We start from the raw sequence: 22,225 nt of genomic DNA on the forward strand, positions 1-22,225 counted from the left end.
ATCATTTAGTCACATCAACCAGGCCTGATTCAACAAGGTGCCAATGGAAGCGCAAGTCATATTGGCAGATTACAAGGCATGAGCAGGAAAATTGTTCATGTCTCTTTTCCATGCAACTGAGCAATCAAAAATAGTTCATATATGTCTTAGGCCTCCACTAAGTTACATCAATCTCCATCTCCACATATGCATCACCTGGCTTCCATGTGCCCTTAGTCTCATGATGTTTCAGTTCTTCACCTGTACTTTTTGTACAGAGGATTATAAAATGTTGATCTTAAGAACAAAGCAAAGGAATAGGCCCTTTGGCCCACCAAGTCTGTGCCGACACAGATGCCTCTATAATCTAATATTTTCTTGCCTCTGTGTGTCCATATCTCTCTTTTCCCTGCTTATTCATGTATCCATCTAGATGCTTCTTGAACATTGTTATAGAATCTGCTTCCATCAGCTCCTGCAGCAATGTATTCCAGGCATCCACCACCCTCTGTGTGAAATGCTTGCCCCTTACATCTCTCTCACTATCAATCTATGCTCCTGAGTAATTGACCCTTCAACCCTGGGAAAAAGACTTGCTATCCACTCTATCCAAACCTATCATAATCTTGTAAACCTCAGGTTCCCCCTCATCCTATGATGCTCTAATGAAAACAATCTAAGTTTGTTCAATCTTTCCTCATCATAGCCCATATCCTCCAAACCAGGGAACATCCTGATAAATCTCTTCTGCACTCTTTCCAATGCATCAACATCTTTCCAGTAGTGTGGCGACCAGAATTGTACACAATACTCCAAATGCAGCCTAACCAAAGTCTTGTCCAGCTGCAACACGATTTTCCAATTCCTATACTCAACGCCCCGATGAAGGCCAGCATGCCATACACTTTGTGACCACCTGAGTTGCCACCTTCGGGGAACTGTGGATCTGCACACCTAGATCCCTCTGTATGCTAATATTTCTAAGGGCTATACCATTTTCTGTGTACTTTCCCTCTGCAGTAGATCTTCCAAATAGCATCACCTCACATTTGTCCCTGTTAAAGTCCATCTGTCACATTTTGGCGATGGTCTCTAGCCAATTTACATCCTGCTGTATCCTCTGACAATCCTCTTCACTATCCGCTACTCCCACAGTTTTTTTTCCTGCAAATTTACTAATCAGACCGCCTACATTTTCCTCCAAAACATACGTATCTATAAAAGACAGAGGTCCCAACACTTGTAGAACAGCGCTTGTCACAGACCTTCAGTTAGAAAAGTAACCATCCACTGGTACTCTCTGCTTTCTATGCCCAAGCCAATTTTGTATCCATCTTACCAGCTCACCTCGGACCCTATATGACTTCACCTTCTGTATCAGTGTGCTAGGAGGAATCTTATTGAAGGCTTTACAAAAGTATATGTATACAACATCCACTGTCCTTTTTCTTGTCACATCCTCAAAGAACTCAATCAGGTTTTTGAGACACAACCTCCCCTTCACAAAACCATGCTGCCTATCGCTAATATGCCTATTCTCTTCCAGATGTGAGTACGTTCTATTCCTAAGAATCTTCTCCAATAATTTCTCCGCCACTGATGTAAAGGCTTACAGGCCTTTAATTTCCCAGATTGTCTCTTCTGCTCTTCTTAAACAAGAGAAAAATGTTTGCTACTCTCCAATCCTCTGCTACCTTGCCCATGGCTAAAGAGGATTCTAAGATTTTGGCCAAGGTTTCGGCGATTTCTTTCCTTATCTCTCTCAGTATTCTGGGATATACCCTATCTGGCCCTGGGGACTTGTCCACCTTAATGTTTTTCAAAACCTCCAATACCACCCCCTTCTTATCTCAAAATGTCCTAGAATGTCAACATCCTCCTTTCTACACTCACCATCCACCACATCTTTTGTGAATACTAATGTAGAGTACTCATTAAAGACCTCAGCCATCTCATCTGACTCCACACACAAATTCCCTCCACTGTCCTTGAGTGTACATATCCTTTCCCTAGCTACCCTCTTCCTCATTTTATACATATAAAAAGCCTTGGGTTTCTCCTTAACCCTGCTGCCAACAACACTTTTATGGCCCCCTTTTTGCCCTCCTAAATCCCTGTTTAAGCTATTTCCTGCTTTCTTTGTATTCCTCAAAAGTCTTATACAGTTCTCGAATTTCCTGTAATTTATGTATGCCTCCTTTTTCACTAAGCTCATAATCTCTTGTCATCCAGGGTTCCCAAATCTTGCTATCTTTATCCTTCATTTTTATAGTGACATACTTGTCCTGAATTGTCAACAACTGATATTTAAAAGACCTCCACATATTGGATCTGGATTTCTCCTCAAACAGCCGCCCCCAATCTATATTCCCTAGCTCCTGCTTAATACTGTTGTGGTTAACCTTCCTCCAGTTTAGTATTTTCAGTCTGGGACTACCTCTATCCTTTTCTGCAAGTATTTTGAAAGTTATAGAATTTTCTTTTTAATTCATTTGTGGGATGGGTGTTGCTGGCTGGCCAGCAATTATCGTCTGTCCCTAGTTGCGCTTGAGAAGGTGGTGGTGAGCTGCTTTCTTGAATTGCTGCAGTTCTGTGGGTTTGACCCACAGTGCCATTAGGGAAAAAATTCCAGGATTTTGACCTAGCGACTATGAAGGAACGGAGATATATTTCCAAGTCAGGATGCTGAGTGGCTTGGAGGGAAACTTGCAGGTGGTGGATTCCCATTTATCTGCTGCCCTTGTCCTTCTAGATAGAAGTGGCCATGGGTTTGGAAGGTGCTGTTTAAGAATCTTTGGTGAATTGCTGCAGTGCATCTTGTAAATAATACACATTGCTACTACTGAGCGTCAGTGGTGGAGGGATTGTATGTTTGTCAATGTGGTGCCAATCAGGCAGATGGTGTCAAGTTTTTTGAGTGTTGTTGGAGTTACATCCACCCAGGCAAGTGGGGAGGATTCCATCGCACTCCTGACTCAGAGTCAGAGAGGTTTATAGCATGGAAACAGGCCCTTCAGCCCAATTTGTCCATGCTGTCCTTAATATTTTTTTAAACAGCTAAGCTAATCCCAGTTGCCCGCATTTGGCTCATATCCCTCTATACCCATCGTACCCATGTAACTATCTAAATGCTTTTTAAAAGATAAAATTGTACCTGCCTCCACTACTACCTCTGGCAGCTTGTTCCAGACACTCACCACCCTCTGTGTGAAAAAATTGCCCCTCTAAACACTTTTATATCTCTTCCCTCTCATCTTAAACCTATGTCCTTTAGTTTTAGACTCCCCAACCTTTGGGAAAAGATATTGACTATCTAGCTGATCTGTGCCCCTCATTATCTTATAGACCTCTATAACGTGACCCCTCACTACGCTCCAGAGAAAAAAGTCCCAGTCTATTCAGCCCCTCCTTATAACTCAATCTATCAAGTCCCGGTAGCATCCTAGTAAATCTTTTCTGTACTCTTTCTAGTTTAATAATATGCTTTCTATAATAGGATGACCAGAATTGCACACAGTATTCCAAGTGTGGCCTGACCAATGTCTTCTACAACTTTAACAAAATGTCCCAACTCCTGTATTCAATGTTCTGACCAATGAAACCAAGCATGCCGAATGTCTTCTTCGGAACTCTGTCCACCTGTGATTGTAGATGGTGTGATCATTTTTCCCAAAATGATCCTCCACTGATATATTAATCATTGTCCAGGCTCATTTCCCAGGTCTAAGATAGCCCCTTCCCGAGTTGGACTATTGCCTGTATCCTCACTTGCAAATTCTGGAGAGACGTTTAATTCTTGTTTGTTTGAGTAATATCCTGTATTCAACAGCTACTTTGTGAACTTCTTGTAAGGGAAGTGATGATTAGCAAAGGGATTGAAGAAACATTAATAAAAAATAGTATACGTTTTGACAAATCCATCATGGATACAGCGATTCACATAGCTTCCTACTCGATTAAGTCAACACCAATTATTGCCATTGGTTCATTTTCGTGTGCTGCTAAATGTAAAATGTTGGCATGTCCTCTTACAGTGACCTGTGATTTGTGTGCATTTTTTGTATTTGCTCTTGTAAGAAGAATGCAGAATTCTAATTCACAGTTACAATGTCCAGATCCTGCAATAACAGATCAATCAGGATTTTTGGAATGGATGACAGTAGTGGTAGGTGTGAGGCAGCAAGTACCTCAGATCTGAGATATTAATGTTATCATGCATTACAGGATGTAAGATACCTGAGTGACTTTGCTTCCAGATTAAATGACATGGTGCCCGTGTGATACCCAATGGGGCAATGCTTGGCTGTTGTGCCAAGGTACTCATGTACTTACCCGTTTAGTTAGCTATTTATTTTTTAAATCTGAAACTGCTCCAAAAAACGTGCATTTCTCTAAGTTCTTTCATAACTTTGGCATGTCCCAAATCAATTTACAGTCAAAGAAATATTTTTGAAGTTCAGTCACCAATGCAGTGTAGAAAATGCAGCAACCAATTTGGACACAGTAAACAGCAATATGTTAGTGATGAGACCATCTGTTTCTGGAATGTTGATTGAGGAGTAAATATTGGCCAGCAAACCAGGGATAACTTCCCTGAAGTAGTGGCATGGTACCTTTAGCATTACTTTAGAAAGCAAACTGAGCCTTGGGCTAATTTTAAATGGCACCAGTGGAAGTGGCACACTCCCTCTGTACTGGACCAGAAGAATAAGCACTCATGTTTGGAGGGCATTTGAATCCAGAACCTTGTGGTGCACAGGTACGTGCAAGCCCAGCTGAGCCATTCTTAGCTTTTTTGACCTGAGATTATTGAATTTATTTCAATATTGCAACAGCCTTTCCTTTAAATTTGTCCTATGAATATTTTTGTTATGTTTTGATTCGTTCCTCCATTAACACTTTCTTTTCCACATACAGGTGAGAAACAACTTGAAGTAGAAATGAAGGTCAATGGTGATGCTAGATCATCAGATGAGAAAAGCACTTTGGGTGTAATTGCAAGTATTCATGAACCTTCAAATTCTCATGCCTCTGACACCTGGCAATCTGCTATAATAATTTACAACAGTGATGACAATCGGACATCATCGGATATTAGCCTTGTGACTGTCAACCTGACCAATTTTCCCACCCAAGAAGGTAAATGTAGTTTTTGGCATATTAAGATCAGGTAAACCCAAATGTTTTAAAATTGAGTTTTTAGTTCAAGTTCTGTGGCAGGAGTGACCCATTCAAGTTGGATGGATTGCGCCTGAACAGACCAATATCTTTGTGGCAGGTTAACAAGCGCTGTAGGTAAAGATTAAACCAAATTATCAGGTGATTGGCTATCAAGAAGAAGTATTAAGATGTAGAAATAAGGTACATACAAAGGTCTAAGTTAGTTAGAGTGCATTATGTTCGAGTTTGCATCAAAATCATGAAAAGTCTAGACAGAGTAGATAAGTAGAAACTGTTCCCGTTGAAGAAAGGTTGAGAACCAGAATGGCAAAATCAACAAAAATCCTTTTTAGGATCTAGGATCTGAAATGCACTGCCTGAGAAGATGGTGGAGACAGGTTCAATTGTGGCTTTCAAAAGGAACTTGGATAATTAGCTGGTGAAAAGAATTGCAGGGAGTGATACTTGCTGAATTGCTCTAGCAAGCACACTTTGGCTAGATGAACTCCTTCTATTCAGGACCAAAAATGAGTACAGTGCCAATCAATTTCTAAGCCACTGGAGCTCAAAGATGCTGAAAGCTTACCTGAGCAATAAAAATAAAGTTAATGCGAAGTTTACAGGTGAGTGGTACCATAATTAATAGTCAAGTGAATGTCTTGAACAATGACTAGGATTTTAGCACACCGCCCAACCAGGATGGCAGATAGACAGGGCATAAAATCGAGAGACATTGCAAGGATGCTGTATTTGTCACCCACCCACCTTCACTGGAATATGATCAGCAGCAGGGTAGGTGTCAGGCAACCTACCCATCCTTCTGGTCTCTTCCCACCGCTGTTGTTCTTTTATCAGCTGCAAGAGCTTTCCACAACATATGGCGAGCCTAGTGGGCTGGCTGTGGTCTCAGGATAGAGGGACAGGCTGTTCTGGATCTGATGCCCGATGGAGGGCTCTGCCTAAGAACAGTAAATGCCTCCCAAACTTGTTTGCCTGGCCCCGGCCTCCTAATCATTGCCGCCACAACCCCTCCCCCCCATTCCTGAGCTGGAGCCTGTCTAACTATCACTGATGGCACCACCCCATTTTGCAGTCCAGTTTGCTCAACGGCTGTTTCTGGGATTCTGACTCTAGTCCCATCAATTGCTATCACTCCCAGTAGCATTGTCAGCCATCTGATTCAATTCTGGGAGGTGGGACATCTCTCACATGGCGGCAGTCCTCAAGTGGTTAGCAATCTGACAGCAATTAAATGTGGTCATTACTTCCTTCCTCTACAGAGGGAGATTTGCCCCAACTTTTCAGCTGAGGCCAAGGGCACTATCTCCATGAAAAGTTTCGATCAATGTTTTCTGACAAATATATTCAACTGCATGCTGTTGAGTTAGCAGATCTTATTTACATAGGATATATGGCACAGAAGCAGGCCATTTGATCACCTATTTATTCACCACCAAGTGATATTCAGTCCTAGTTTTTACAGCATACATTCTAGGAAGGAACTGTAGCTGCTCAAAAACTGTAATAAAAACATTTGTTTCCATGAACCAGTATACAGTTTCTTGTTGTGAAGCTGTTGTGTATAATAATGTAATCTTTCCCAGAATACATTCTAAAATGCAACAATGATGTATTCTTCGTTGGAAGTAGCTGCATATGGTTCAGAATACTTAGCAGGATAATTTCCTCACAGATAAGTATAAGCCATGTTCTTACTTACCATTTAAGAACAAGTTGTAGTGATTTTATTTTGAAATGATCGAGGTGACGGGCTTCACTGTTGGGAAAAAGAACTGTCTAATTTGGAAATAGGTTAAAGATAGGGCTACAGTAGTTCCTTTTTTTTAACCAATGCTGCTGTTATGCATAGATCCTGCTGAGAGTCCAGGATAAAGAAGGAATTTCCCCATAAATATCAAGAGCATAGGCTCAAAGAGTAGGGATGTTATAATCAGATAAAGGAATTCAGGGCTTTCAAATAGCCCTGTAGATGTGTCTTAACCCCAGCGCCCTACTCGAACTCTCATTACACCATGGGATTGTTTTCATTGTCTACATTATAACTCGTACATTATGGATAATTTTGTACCATTGGCCCACACCCACAAAGAACTGGACTGGGCACATTCTAAACTACTTCACGTAGGATCCTTATAGCTGGCAGAGAGGATGTTTTCATGCCAGGTGAATTGAAACAAATCTAAAGGATTTTAAAAACTTTATTAATGGAATACATTCCTTACAGTTTTTTTGAGGGCAATCTTTTAAACTTGCTGTAATATAATAATTATAATGTATTTTGGAAGGTCTAATATAGATCTGGGTATACAGATCACTGAAAGTGGCAATGCAGGTGGAGAATATAGTCAAGAAGGCATATGGCATGCTTGCCTTCATCGGCTGGAGCATTGAGTTTAAAAATTGGCAAGTCGTGTTGCAGTTTTATAGAACCTTAGTTCGGCCGCACTTGGAATATAGTATTCTATTCTGGTTGCCACACTCCCAGAAAGAGAAGGCTTTGAGGAGGGTACAGAAAAGATTTACTGGGATGTTGCCTGTTATGGAGGGCATTAGTATGAGGAGAGATTGGAGAAACTTAGTTTGTTCTCACTGGAACGACAGAGGTTGAGGGGTGACCAGATAGAAATCTACTAGATTATGAGGGGCATGGACAGAATGGATAGTTAGAAGCATTTTCCCAGAGTGGAAAAGTCAATTATTAGGGAGCATAGGTTTAAGGTGTGAGGGGCAAGGTTTAAATGAAGTGTACAAGGAAAATTTTTTTTTACACAGAGGGTGATGGGTGCCTAGAATTTGCTGCCAGGGGGAAGTAGTGGAAGCAAATACGATAGTGAATTTTAAGGGGCATCTGGACAAATACATGAATAGGTTTGGAATAGAGGGATATGGTCCCTGGAGGAGTAGGGGGTTTTAGTTCAGTTGGGCAGCGTGGTCAGTGCAGGCTTGGAGGGACCTGTTCCTGTGCTGTAATTTTCTTTGTTCTTTGTTCTAATACAGAAATGTTTTAACTCCAGTAAAATACAATGCAAATTATTTTTTGTTTGTTTAATCTTTCAGTAGAACTTGTGTATGTAATTTACTATCTCAACAACAATGACACAAATCCTTACTTGCAATGGAAGAATCTTGGAAGGCCAGATTTTCCAACAGTGGAGCAGTTTCATGTTATCAGAGAAATGGAGGTTTTACTTCAACTTCTATTTTAATATTCAATGAGAATGTTAATTAATTTATACAATTTAAACAATATATAGTATTATTATTGATTTATACTTACGTTGAGCATTCTGTGCACTAAAAATGATTTGATATATTCAAATACCAGCTTTACAGGTAGAAAAATGTAGAAAATAGTTTTGGTAGATTTTGAGAAATTTTGCATATTGTAAGTTCAAAGGAATATTCTGTTCTTAAGTAGGTTTCATTTATTTTACAAGTATCCTCATTCTAATACATCTCATGGAAGCCAAAGGCACAAAATTCCATAGACCTCTTGTTTCAATTTCATTGCAACTTCAGCAGGAGAACCAAAAAAACAAACCAGTTCCTGAAAAACAAGGGCAGAATCTACATGTACCATACAAGGGCATAGATATCATGGAAGCAGGAGCAGCGGTATGGACTACCCACACTGGGAGTTCCAACTCCTGTTGCAACTTTGGAACTTGCTATGTCAGATGATGTATGGCATGCAGGATTGAAATGAGATTTTCAAGGGCATTTAGTCCTGTAAGTGGTTGTTCTATTGTCACAAACTGAGCTGATGTTATCTGCAAGGGTGTTCCAATTTGGAACACCTGTTTATGGTGGTGTAAAATTTTGGGTGAAGGGTCACATGGAAGACATGGAGAAAGTAACCAATCCGGTCACAGTACAACGCATATTAAAGACTATTTATTATGATTAGGAAAACATGCATATACACAAACAGGACTATAATTATCTAAGACAGTTACGTATAAGAACTACTAAACACACCCACTGAGTTAATGTAGAAATTACCCTTTCTAATCCAGAGTATATTTAAGATTTCAGAACTCTTCCAGAACTTCCCTCTTCCTCAGCAATATCCACTTTTATAGTAAAGGCCAGCTTATAATTACCACACTTTACATGATTGAGGAGTTATTCTGGGAAATGTGTCTTAGTTCAGCGAAGATATGGTTTTAACTGCCTTCACAAAGGTTTCTATCTGCCAGCTAGAACTGGCTTCCAGGCTGCTAGGTGAAACCTGTCTCTCTGCTTCCCTGAGGTAATTATCTTATTTTTACCTTTGATTGTTCTCTTTGTGTATTTGCTATCTGCCCTCTCCACTTCTGTGGCTCTAAAAAGTTAATATTTGTATGCCTCCTCTTGATGGTTCTATTGTCTATCTAAGGTGTTTCCTATTAGCATGACAGTATATTTTTCTGATCTGTCTAAAACCTGCTAACCTTGTTACTGGGAGACTCACATCCAATGAAATGCCTTTTGAAATGCTGGTGGCTTCTATTATTAGCTTTGTTACATTCTTAGTATTTCTTGTTACGAGGCACATTCCTGGCATTATGTTATAAAAATGATGCAAGTTTGTCATTAATTCAACAGGACTATTTCTATTTGCTAAAATATGATATAATATAAAATCTGACTCATGTTACCATCTTTACATAAATATTCTGCTTCTATATCGCTCTCTTTTTGCTACCTTTTTCATGTCTTATACCAGAATTGTATTTCAACATGAATTTCAGTGTTTTGAAGTTTGATTTTGTTTTAATTAGGCTCCTGTGGTTAAGGGACCAATACCATTTCCTCCAGAAGGCAACCTCATTTTGAAACTGCATCTTCCTATTCCCTCTGTGTATCTGTTGCATATCTGTGCAAAGCCTGAAAAACCTCCAAACCAGGTTGTAATTTGAATTTTATAAATTCTTATTAGACGAAAAGGCTCAAGGATCTTGCTATATAATTGGAATTTAATAAGGCATTAATATTTTCCCTGTATGGACAGTAAAGGAACAGTGGAACTATTGAATGCTTGCAATTGAATTGAATAACAATTAAATCAAAGGATTTAAATGTTTAATATCAACATCTGCACTTGATTGCTGGCACTAAAGTTGATAAGAAATGAAATTCCATTTAGTAATATAGAAAATTACATTTTTTTCACTTTTTTGCATCATAATGGAACTGATACATTACCTCGGGCCACAACTTGATAATATAGAAGTAAGAGTACAAGTCTATGGGTTATGAGAACACAGGAAGCCCAATTGCTACGTAAGGACTAGGCATTTAAGGAAGAACCAAGTAATGGCAGGACTGTGCATCGTTTATACTGACTATTCAAATCCTGCTTCAGGGAGTTGTAACCTGCTTCCCCTCTGTTTTTATGACAGAAGGGCAGACCTAAAGGTTTGAATTTTGTGGAGCCTACCAGAGTGAGATTATGGCAGGCAGAATTGAGTGAGAGTTGGTGAATCCCACCTTGTGATTCCACCCCCTGCCCCCGTCTCAACCCCAACCTGCCCAGTCTCACCTAACTCCAGGGATCCAGCAATGACCCTTGGGGAAGGCCTCAGTGCTGTATCAGCAGCAACCACTATCAACAGTGGAGAGGCCAGCAACTCTTGGGATGGGACTTCCGGCCTGTGTGGCCCTTGATTACATGGGAGGACCAACACAATCCGGTTAAGGGCTTGCGTTCACAAGGCATCAGGTCAACAGCAGTATGCTATCTCCCACTGGTCTCAAACTGGTGTGAGGTGACGGCGAGTTCAGATTGCTGGAACTAAATCGTACCCAATATCTTGTTATTTTTTATTGAGGGGTATCAGCGTCTGTAATAGATTAAATAATCCACTAAAAATCTGTTGTAACCAGAATTATATGCTGTACCATCATCTGATATACATATCATTTGAATGGAAAAAAAAACAACAGATCATTAATATCTTGGCAACCCTTTGTTGTTGTATGTAATTTAATTGAGTGTTTGAAAAATTTACATGTTACTAAAGAAATACAGTGTATCACACAGTATCCTGAATAGATTTCTAATTCTCTTCACAGATCAGTGGTGTGAGCTTCATACCACTGACACTGAGACAGGTGGCTGTTACATGGAGTGATGATTATGTAAATTCAAAGTAAGTAATTGATCATTGAAATTATCAAACAGCCAACACAGATACAATGTTAGGGGAAAAACGAAGGCCCTGTGATTAAAAGGACAGTGGTCGCATGAATATGAAATTCATTAAAAGATGGAGAATAAAGTAGTGGTGAGCAACTGTTTTTCAGACTGGGGGCAGGGTACACTGAAAGGGGTCAGTGTCCAGGAGTTTGCTCTTTTTGAGGTATATTATCAAATTGGATATCCAGCTTTGATTTCAAAGTTTGCAGATGACATATAGCTCAAAATTATATGGTGTTGGTTGACACAATGTTTTTTGTTTGGAAATCCAAAAAGTCAAGTATCTACTAAAAGAATGAAACTACACAAGATTCGCTATTTAAAATAAAATAATTTTACTACCAAAAATCCAATAATGTGAATACAATAACTACACCCTATTTTAACTTGTTGGTTAAAGATATTAAAAGTACAATGAGTACAGTTAACTTATATTCTAAACTGAACTTCTTGACTTAAATTTTCTTCTACACCCATTTGAATACATCCCCAAAAACTCACATCAGAAACTTACCAGAAATTGGAAGACTAGCCACTTGCTCTGAACACCGTTTCAAAGATTTGTATCAGGATTGAGATTTCTTGGGCCTTCCATTTACTTCTGATAAAGTTGTCTCTTCAGGTCTGATCCAACTGTCCCACAGTTGGAAACTTCTGGTTCAATATAGATATCACCAGCATCTTAAACATAGTCACCTTGGGGCAGAACTCTCCTAGTTCTAATGTTCTTTAACTTTTGGATACTTACAGCTAGAAACATTCTCTCTCTCTCTCTCTTCTCAACTTGTAAACAGTAAACTGTTAATAGAATCCTTCAGTCATCAAGGGATTGGAAATCTGTTAGCCAGCACAGAGAATTTTAACTGAATCCTGCTTCAAAGAAATGTTCCCTGCACTCATTCTAAATAAACTATTGAAAGAGAATCACAGCCAAGGAATGCAGTCCAGCCTGTAATTACCTCCTGTTGACCCTTTTTTCTGTTGTTCATTTCCTAAGCAGCTTGGTCACATGATCAGTTCCTGGAACCCAGTTGCTTTTTATAAGAAGTCATTTTTCAAAGCATTCTCACTCTTGAAGGGGCCATCACCCCAGTATAAAACAGATTTTCCCCAAAAGCACATGGGCCATCAAATGGTAAATAGTGAGGAACTTAGCAACAGACTTCTGATGCAGTGAACCGCGGAATGGCGGATAAAATTTTAGCACAATACTGTGAAATGATGAGCTTTGGTTTCTCCTCCTATTCTACACAGTCACCTCTGATATCCCCAAGGATCCATTCTTGGCCCCTTCCTATTTCTCAAATCTTCTGGTAATTGTTTTTTGTGGGAGCTTGCTGTATGGAAATTGGCAGCCGTATTTCCTACTTTACAATTGTGACTGCACTTGAAAAATACTTAACTCACTTTAAAGATATGGTTCTATATCCAGTTGTGAAAAATGGAATCAATAAAAGCCTTGCTTTTTAAATAATGAACATGTACATATGGCCTTTCCCATGGCAAACACAGCATATGCAAACGTAGAAACTAGGAGCAGAAGGTAGGCCATTTGGCCCTTCAAGTCGGCTCCGCTTTTCAACATGATTGATCCTCCATCTCAATGCTTTATTCCCACTTTCTTCCCATATCACTTGATACCATTAAAATCTAAAAAAGTATCTATCTCTTTCTTTGTTACATTCAGTGACTTGGTCTCTATAGCCTTATATCGTTGAGAATTCCACAGGTTCACAACCCTTTGAATGAAGAAATATTTGCTCATCTCAGTCCTAAATAGTCTATCCCTTATCCTGAGACTGTGTCCTGTGGTTCTAGATTTTCCAACAAGGGAAAGCATGCTCCAGACATCTTGTCTTTCTAGCCATAAAACCATAATGTGTAGGAGCAGAAGTGGGCCATTCAGCCCATCGAGTCTGCTCCGACATTCAAGGAGATCATGACTGATCTGATATGATAATCCTTAACCCCTCTTTCCATCCCTGTCCCCATAACCCTGGATTCCCTTTGTTAATGGGGCTTGCGAGGTGGCTGGGTATCGCCAAAATTTCAGCCAGTATAAAGACTCTCAAAAGCCAGTGTCCCAGTTGAAACATGTATCTTTTATTTGACCAGCGAATCACAGGGAGAGATTATTGAAGAGCCCCAAATACAGAGTAGCCTGACATCTGCAATAAACTCTGATGTATGTAGTTCCAGATAGATCAATTATACATTTTTCTTATCAAATTCTTCCTCCTTCCGTTAACTTTGAATTAATCATCTTTAATATTACTTAAATCATTAATAACAGCTGTCACATACTTTAGCCAGTTGCATTTTATCCTCTGATATGATGCTACTTCATTGGTCCATGGAATCCAGATGCTCCCTCCCCTATTGCTGACTCAGCTTCGTCTATTGCTTAGCAACCCCAGATGCTGACCTTAAAGTTAATCTTCCCACCATGTCACCGACCAGATCAGACATTCTCACACCTGAGAAGACATTGTCTTATTTGGTTAGTGAATAACTCCATTCATCCATTCATAAGTACTGTTATGAAGTGGAGGTAGATTCTCTCTCTTCTCCTCTCTCTTCCCCCCGCCCAAGAACTAACACCTAATCATTCAAAGAAGAATACCTCACCTCATAATGTGTTAAAGTGATCTGATCTGTGCTTCAGCAACTTTTAGTGATTAAATCAAAATAATTACCTGACACTCTCTCTAAAGTTAACAAGTAACAATTTTTTTTTAATTAACTGAACTATTAACAAACCAAATAAAATATGATTCTAATGGAATGCTGTTTAGATTACTTGTACTTATCAAAATGCTTTTTAAATGTTGCTATTGATCTGCCTCAATTACTTCCCCTGGATGTTCATTCCATATGCGCATCACCCACTGCATGAAAATGTTTCCCTTCAGGTCCCTTTTAAATCTTTCCCTTCTCATTTTAAACTTATGCCCTCTAGTTTTCAATTCCCCTTCCCTGGGGGAAAAAAAACTATATACGTTCATCCTATCTATACCCTTCATGATTTTATACATCTCAGTAAGGTCAGCCCTCATTCTCCCACATTCCAAGGAATAAAATGCTAGTTGGCTCAATCTCTCCCTATAACTCAGGCCTACTAGTCTTGGCAACATCCTTGTAAATCGTCTTTGCACTCTTTCCAATTTATCGATGTTTTCCCTATAACAGTGTTGTAAAAAAAAAAGCCTGTTTTAACCCTTATACGGTGGACAAATAACTTTGAGTAGACGTCTTATTGGTACAAACAATATTTATTTAAACCCACACAATCAATAATCACCCACCCGACCAACAATAAGTTATCTTACAGAAAATACTAGAATTCAAGTACAATACAAGACCTTGACTTAATTGTGTGTGACTGACAAATACCCAAACAGATACTGGCCTTTATCTGTGTGCTGGTCTTGGTAGTTGTCTGTGTAGTTTGGTCCTTTGCTCTGGTCTGGCATTCTGGCTGTAGTCTCTCTTTCTTCCTTCTTGGGTGTGGTGGCTCTCCTCTTGCTGGCGATGTTCACCATTGTTGTAGCTCGTTCGTGGGATCAGAGAGAGAGAGAGAGCGACTCCTGGTTGTGCAGCATCCTTTATACCCCATTTGGCTTCACGCCCTTTTTTTGGCCATTGCCAATCAATTGATCAGGACTTGATCACCCTGATCGATAAGAGTCCAATCAGGTGCTACCACACCGATCTCTGGGTGTGTCCCTGGCGGCCATGCCTGTATGTGTTGTAGGCACATAGGTCACATACCTTCCTCCTAAATAAGGATTCACGGTGCCTTTACAACCCAGTGTGACCAGAAAGTCTCTTTCATCCTGGAGATGGCCCATATCCTGTGTATTCACTCATCAGGGTTGCAGCCTGTTTGTCTGTCTTTAAACTGCAGCCTGTTGGTTTAGTTTCCTGCCCAGTTATCCCAGAGTGCTTTACAAAACGCCATTTTAGATGGCCTGTTTGGCTACAACAGGGTGACCAAAACTGTAAACAGTACTCCAAGTGCAGCCTCACCATATTTGTACAAATGTAACATAATGTCCTGACTTCATGTCCTAACTCAGTGCCCTGACTGTTGAAGGCCAGTGTGCTAACCACCTTCTTCACCACCCTGTCTACCTGCGATGCTGCTTTTAATGAACTATGTACTTGTAGCCCTAGGTCTCTCTGTTCCTCAACATTCCCCACGGTCTGACCATTCACTGTAAAAGCCCTACCCTGGTTTGACTTTCCAAAATGCAACACTTCACACTTATCTGCATTGAAATCCATTTGCCAATCCTCATATTTCCCTAACTGATCAAGATCCCCTGTAATTTTTGATAACCTTCTTCCTTATCAACAATACCTCATAATTTAGTATCATCCACAAATTTACTAGCCATGTCTTGTACATTCACATCCAAATCATTTATATAAATAACAAATAATAAAGGTCCCAACGCCAGCCCCTGAGGCATACCATTAGTCGCAGGCCTCCAGTCCGAGAAACAACCAGCAAACTCTGCTTCCTATCTTCAAACCTATCTTGAATCCAATTAGCTAGCTTTCCTTGGATCCCATGCAACTTGACTTTCTAGACTGGCCTGCCATACGGAATCTTGTCAAAGGCCTTGTTAAATTCCATATAAATAACCTATCCTCATCCACCCTGTTGGCTACCTCTTCGAAAAACTTTAAAAATTCGTAAGCCATGGCTTCCCACACACAAACCCATGCTGATGATCCGTCATTAGACCTTGAGTAACCAAATGTTGGTAGATCCTGTCCCTCAGAATCCCTTCCAATAATTTATCTACCACTGATGTCAGGCTCACCGGCATGTAATTCCCTGGCTTGTCTTTGCTACCCTTCTTAAACAATAGAACAACATTAACCACCCTCCAGTCTTTTGGAACTTCGCCAGTTGAAAGCGATTAAGCAAATGTCACTGCAAGGACCTCTGCAATTTCCTCCCTAGCCTCCCACATAATCTAAGAATGCACTTGATTAGTCCCAGGAGATTTTTCCACCTTAATGCATTTTAAGGCTGCAAATACTTCCTCCCTAGTAATGCATGTGGCACAAAACATCACCGCTCATTTCCTTTATTTCTTTAGCACCCATGACTTTCTTCTCAGCAAAATTACAGCCGAATTTCTAGCTTCAGACCCTTTTATTGTAGCCACAATATTTATATGGCTAATCCAGTTTGATTTGATTTTCAATCAGTGGTAGCCCCTGATTATTTATGGTAAGGGATTCAGTGATGATAATGCTGTTGAATAAAAAAGATAGATGGTGATATCTTCTGCTTTTGAAAATGATGTAAGAAGTCTGACAACACCAGGTTTTAGTCCAACCGATTTATTTGATAGTAAACTCACTAGCTTTCGAGGGGATTCCCTCTTCTTCAGGTGAATGGAGAGTTCTGGCCTCAGACAGAACATATAAAGCACAGACAGTTTACAGATTACTGATTAGAATGCGAATCTTTACACCTAACCTGCTGTTCAAGTCCTAAAGTGGCTGACAATGTGTGGAAGGAGCACTGATCGCAGGTTAAAGAGATTGTCTCCAGGCAATACAGTAAGTGAGGTTTTGCAAACCCAGGCAAGTCACGGGGGTTACAGATAGTGCGACATGAACCCAAGATCCCTGTTGAGACCATCCCCATGTGTGCGGAACTTGGCTATCAGTCTCTGCTCAGCGACTCTGCGCTGTCGTGTGTCGTGAAGGCCACCTTGGAGAATGCTTACCCGAAGGTCAGAGGCTGAATGCCCGTGACCACTGAAATGTTCACTGAAGTGATAATGATCATTGCCTTGCATTAGTGTGGCACAAGTGTTACTTGTCATCAATCATTTCAAGCCTAAATGTTGTCTAGGTCTTGCTGCCTGTGGGGACCGACTGCTTTAATTTTTGAGGAATTGCAAAGGGTGCTGAACATGGTATAAATCTCAGCAAACATCTCAACTTCTGCTCTTATGCTGGAGATAAGGTCATTGATGAAGCACTGGAAGAAGATTGGGCCTAGGTATTATCCTGAGGAACTTCTGCATCAGTGCTCTGGAACTGTGAGTTTGGCCTCCAGAAAGCATAACCATCTTCTCTCCATCTCCAGGATTATGCTTAAATCATAGTCTGAACTTGGCACAAATGCTGCACGTGCTTCATGAAGCTACTGCCAGTACCGCACACTATATTGGTTTGCTCCCCTCATTTGTTTATTGTTAGCAAGTTCCAAGAACTAATCATGACCCACCAGCATACATAGTGTATGCTGCAGTTACTCCCGAATTAATTTTGAAATAGGAAGTCCTGAAAATAGCATCCATTCTATATTCTTTCTTTGACCAAGGCCTCCAACTTCCACCTCTATAACATTGCCTGTCTCTGACTTGCATCAGCAAATTTGCTGCTGAAACCTTAATCTATCAAGTTGTTGTCACTTGACTATTCCAACACTCTCCTGGCCAATCTCCCATCTTCTACCCTCCATAAATTGTAGCTCTCACCGAATCCCGTTAACGCTTAACCCTAGTTCTCACATTGGGCTGCTGGTCTGACAACAGCTGGATTTTAAAATTCAGCTTCTTATTTTCAAATCCCTCCATGACCTCATTCCTATTATTAACCTCCACCAGCTTTAAAACTCTTCACGATCTCTGCACCAACCTGGCTGTTTGCAAGTCCAGAACTACCAGATCTCAGATCTGGTAGTACTGGAAATCATGTGAGAATGGATAAATACTTAATGTACAAGTTCCTCAGCAACTGAAAGTCAAGTTAGTATTTCAGGTAGCATCCCTTTAAGGATATCTCTGCATTCTGAGGTAGGGGTCATGGTCTCAATCTGGAATTTTCCTGGAAATGTTCTCTTTTCAAATACTTACAGGCCTGCTGTTTATTTGTAACTTTTTCTATTTGTAATTCAGGTCTTCAACATTTATAATTTTTTAAATCTCTCCTGTTATCATTGAATATCTAACATAAAAAGGAGGTATTCTTTGTGAAAATTATCAGAACAATTCCTTAAAGTTTCAAATTTAGTAGAAGATCAGAATGTCATTTTGAAAGGGGAACTTCATTTTATGATAATTTTAAGCATCAGCAACTAATTATTTATCATTTCAAGTTGAGAGTTAAGATAGGTGTGCTTTAAATATTCTTTTTGATTCATGCAGATGTTTGAAAACATTTGAAGTGGAATTTTCAGTTGATGGTAAAGTTTACAAAAGAATCAATGACAAAGATACTATATTTACTATTTTTGTATATTCTCCACTCAATAAGGGAAAGGGTGAGTTTTAGTTTCTTTTTTTCTGTTTCTTCAGTGAACTTAATCTAAACTAAAATGGTCTAAGGATTTTTGACTATATCCGTGTCCTACATCTGATTGATAGCATAATCCTGTGGATCTTAATTTTAAATGTCTGGCTCCCAGCTTTTATCGCCCAGTAAGTGATATAAGCAATATCCCACAATTTGAATTATGCTGTTACATAAGGAAGTCACTGAGGCTCCCTATACACAGACAATCTCTTCCTCACAAAGAATTTAGATGCTTGATCTAAATGCAGCAGAACCCTAGCAAGGGTTCAGCCTATATTCCAGCCAATTTTCCAGTTGTAAAGGATATATTAGGGGATACAATGGCACAGTGATAATGTCACTGGACTAGTAATCCAGAAGCCTGTGCTAGTGCTCTGGGTGTGGAGATGCCGGCGTTGGACTGGAGTAAAACAGAAATCCCACAACACCAGTTTAAAGTCCAAACAGGTTTATTTGTAGCAAAAGCAGCAAGCTTTTTTCAGCTGTCCCAAAAGCTTGCGGCTTTTGCTACAAATAAACCTGTTTGGACTTTAAACTGGCATTGTGGGATTTCTTTCTACTGCTCTGGGGACAAGGGTTCAAAATTTACCATAATATAAAAGCAAAATACTTTGGATACTGGAATCTGAAACAAAAACAGAAAATGCTGGAATATCTCAGCAGGCCGGACAACATCTGTAGGGAGAGAATAGAGCCAACGTTTCTAGTCTAGATGACCCTCCTTCAGAGCCTCGCCAGCTCTGAAACTGTCTTGAAACGTTGGCTCTATTCTCTCCCCACAGATGTTGTCAGACCTACTGAGATTTTCCGGCATTTTCTGTTTTTGTTTCATGGCAGCTGGAATTTAAATTCAATTAATATATCTAGAATTGAAGGGTAGACTTGGTAATTATCATCGATTGTCGTCGAAACCCACCTGATTCAATAATGACCTTATCCTTCTTGCTTTCATGTGACTCCAGACCTACAACAATCTGGTTAACTCTTAACTGCCATCTGATACAGCCTAACAAACCACTCAGTTCAAGGGCAATTAGGGATGGGCAACAAATGCAGGACTTGCCAGCAACAACCACATTTCATGAAAGAATAAAGAATTTTCTTTAAGGTAGTACTGGAACTGGAACACAGGTAGTATAAGGGTTTACAAGGTAGATAGTCAATATCTTTTCCCAAATGTAGGGGAGTCTAAAACTAGAGGGCATAGGTTTAAAGTGAGAGAGGAGAGATACAAAAGTGTCCAGAGGGGCAATTTTTTCACACAGAGGGTGGTGAGTGTCTGGAACAAGCTGCCAGAGGTAGTAGTAGAGGCGGGTACAATTTTATCTTTTAAAAAGCATTTAGATAGTTACATGGGTCCAATAGGTATAGAGGGATATGAGCCAAATGCGGGCAATTGGGATTAGTTTAGGGGTTTAAAAGAAAAGGGTGGTGTGGACAAGTTGGGCCCAAGGGCCTGTTTCCATGATGTAAACCTCTATGACTCTATGACTAATATGCCACTTCTAAGGAATTTAGGAGTCTAAAATATTTTCCTTTTTCTCTCTGGCAGATCATTCTCCAGTGTCTGGTTTCTATCGTATTCGTGCTGTGGATTACTGGGGCAAGTCTGGACAGTATTCAGACCCTATTAAATATATTGAAAGGAAGCATTAAGAAAGTTGTGAAGAATAATTGCACTACCTGTGATGGATAAATAAATACATATGCTTCGTTTAAAGGGGTAATTTAGTTGAATATGATCCGGGTATATTACAACCAAAGTTATAAAATAATTCTTAGCTTAAAGTGAAATCTAGTATTAAATATTTCTACATTTTGTCCCTTTTTTTGCTGTAAAAGTTTTACTGAAAAATCTATATTCTTTGTATCAAAAGTGACAATTTCCCTGAAATATCTCAAGGCTCAAATCTCAACTTGAAGAGAATAATACACTTCAACATTTCTTGAATTGAAATCCTCGATGAAATTACATTCTTTTAATCATCTTTTGTTCTCCATATAATTAATTAGCAAAAAACAAGTGAGCCCAGTTCTGAAAAGCATCATTCACTATAAATCATTTTACCTGTAGCATAACTGAAAAGTATTGATTATGTAGCATCACTTGTTTTGTAAAAACAATGCTACTCTGTCAATTTATGATTTTTTTTTTGAAAATTAACTGTCATTCTATAGCAAAATCTCTACAGAAGGTTTCAAGAATGTGGTATTCGCTTCCAGAGTTAATGATTTGGACAGAAACATTGAAGATTAGATGGGTAAAGGAAAACGGTTTGAAGGAATGTGAGAATAAAATGGGTAAATGTGATGCAAACTGTTTGCCCGTGTGGTGGTAAAATTCAGCATAAACTGGTTGGAGTTGTTTCCAAGTTGTCATTTCTATTTTTCTGTGTGTATTTTCAACTAATACTCTAAAATATATTTTTCTTCATGCATGTGTATTTTCCCCACCCTGCGCCAAGCCTCCCTGCCCTGCACAAAATCAGTCATGCCCCTTTAATCTCTATGCAAGAACCCGTAGTGAGTTTGGAACACATGCCACATGTAGGGGAGGCGGTGGCCTAGTGGCATTATCGCTAGACCATAATCCAGAAACTCAGCTGATGTTCTTGAGGGACCCAGATTTGAATCCCACCATAGCAGATTGTGGAATTTGAATTCAATAAAAAATATCTGGAATTAAGAATCTACTGTTGACCATGAAACCATTGTCGATCGTCGTAAAAACACACCTGGTTCACTAATGTCTTTTAGGGGAGGAAATCTGCTGCCCTTACCTGGTCTGTCCTACATGTGACTGCAGACCCACAGCAATGGGGTTGATTCTTAATTGCCCTCTGAAATGGTTGAGCCAGATACTCATTTGACATGTTCATTGTTCTGCTGCTCTGGAAGTATCTTCTATATTAACAGCCTTGAAGTTCAATATCTTTATCTTGTTGGATAGAACTAAAATATTCCTGCACCTTCCGACTTGGATTCTCCACTGATGACCCTGTCATCACCATCTGCTCCTGCTCACCTGAGTCATCAGGTAAAAACCTAAAGCATCCTTAATGGTTCCATCAAAATGTAAATATCGGCGCTCGTGCATAGTCTGTGTGAATCCTGTGAGTGAGAAATCATTGTCTAATGGTTTGAAAACCCTGTAAGATCCTGTGACTCTTAAAGATATGGGACTGGATTATACCTACACTCTGGTACTTGCTGAGAGAGAGCAGGTGAATTGAGGGGAGAGAGGGTGGATAAATTGGTAAGGGAAGGCGTTATCTTCCTTTTGCCATACTGTCTTGCCAGTAGTGGGGAAGATAGCAGATGGCCATCCTACCCAGAGGCCAATTGAGTATTCACTTGGCCAATTGAGGGCTTCTTCCCACCACTGTTGATATTTTACTAGCAGAGGGTAGGCTGTCCATAACATGGAAGAGTTGCCTCATGACCCTGATGGACTCCCAGGAGACTGGCTGGGAGTGGTGTACCCCCTATCCTGGTTATCTTTAGCTTACAGAGGGGCTCAGGTTTCCAGATCAGCAACAGCTGTACCCACAGCAA

The 22,225-nt window shown here is 39.9% G+C and overlaps 1 protein-coding gene across 3 annotated transcripts in view; it reads left to right on the forward strand.

Annotated features, from left to right (window-relative positions):
- idua (alpha-L-iduronidase) overlaps nucleotides 1-21,037 on the forward strand; it is a 239,199-nt gene extending 218,162 nt beyond the window's left edge. For 2 of the 3 annotated variants that reach the window (XM_080193489.1, XM_080193491.1), the window contains exons 9-14: nucleotides 4,897-5,118; nucleotides 8,218-8,342; nucleotides 9,924-10,049; nucleotides 11,218-11,294; nucleotides 18,523-18,638; nucleotides 20,223-21,037. In XM_080193489.1, the coding sequence (XP_080049615.1) occupies nucleotides 4,897-5,118; nucleotides 8,218-8,342; nucleotides 9,924-10,049; nucleotides 11,218-11,294; nucleotides 18,523-18,638; nucleotides 20,223-20,326 (770 nt within the window). In that variant the 3' untranslated portion in view covers nucleotides 20,327-21,037. The remainder of the gene's footprint in view (nucleotides 1-4,896; nucleotides 5,119-8,217; nucleotides 8,343-9,923; nucleotides 10,050-11,217; nucleotides 11,295-18,522; nucleotides 18,639-20,222) is intronic. The other variant, XM_080193490.1, reaches the window with a different exon arrangement.
- Nucleotides 21,038-22,225: the final 1,188 nt, after the last annotated feature.

The sequence above is a fragment of the Carcharhinus amblyrhynchos genome, chromosome 1 (genome assembly GCF_965287045.1).
Source record: "Carcharhinus amblyrhynchos chromosome 1, sCarAmb.v2.hapA, whole genome shotgun sequence".
In the NCBI taxonomy this organism is placed as follows: Eukaryota; Metazoa; Chordata; class Chondrichthyes; order Carcharhiniformes; family Carcharhinidae; genus Carcharhinus; species Carcharhinus amblyrhynchos.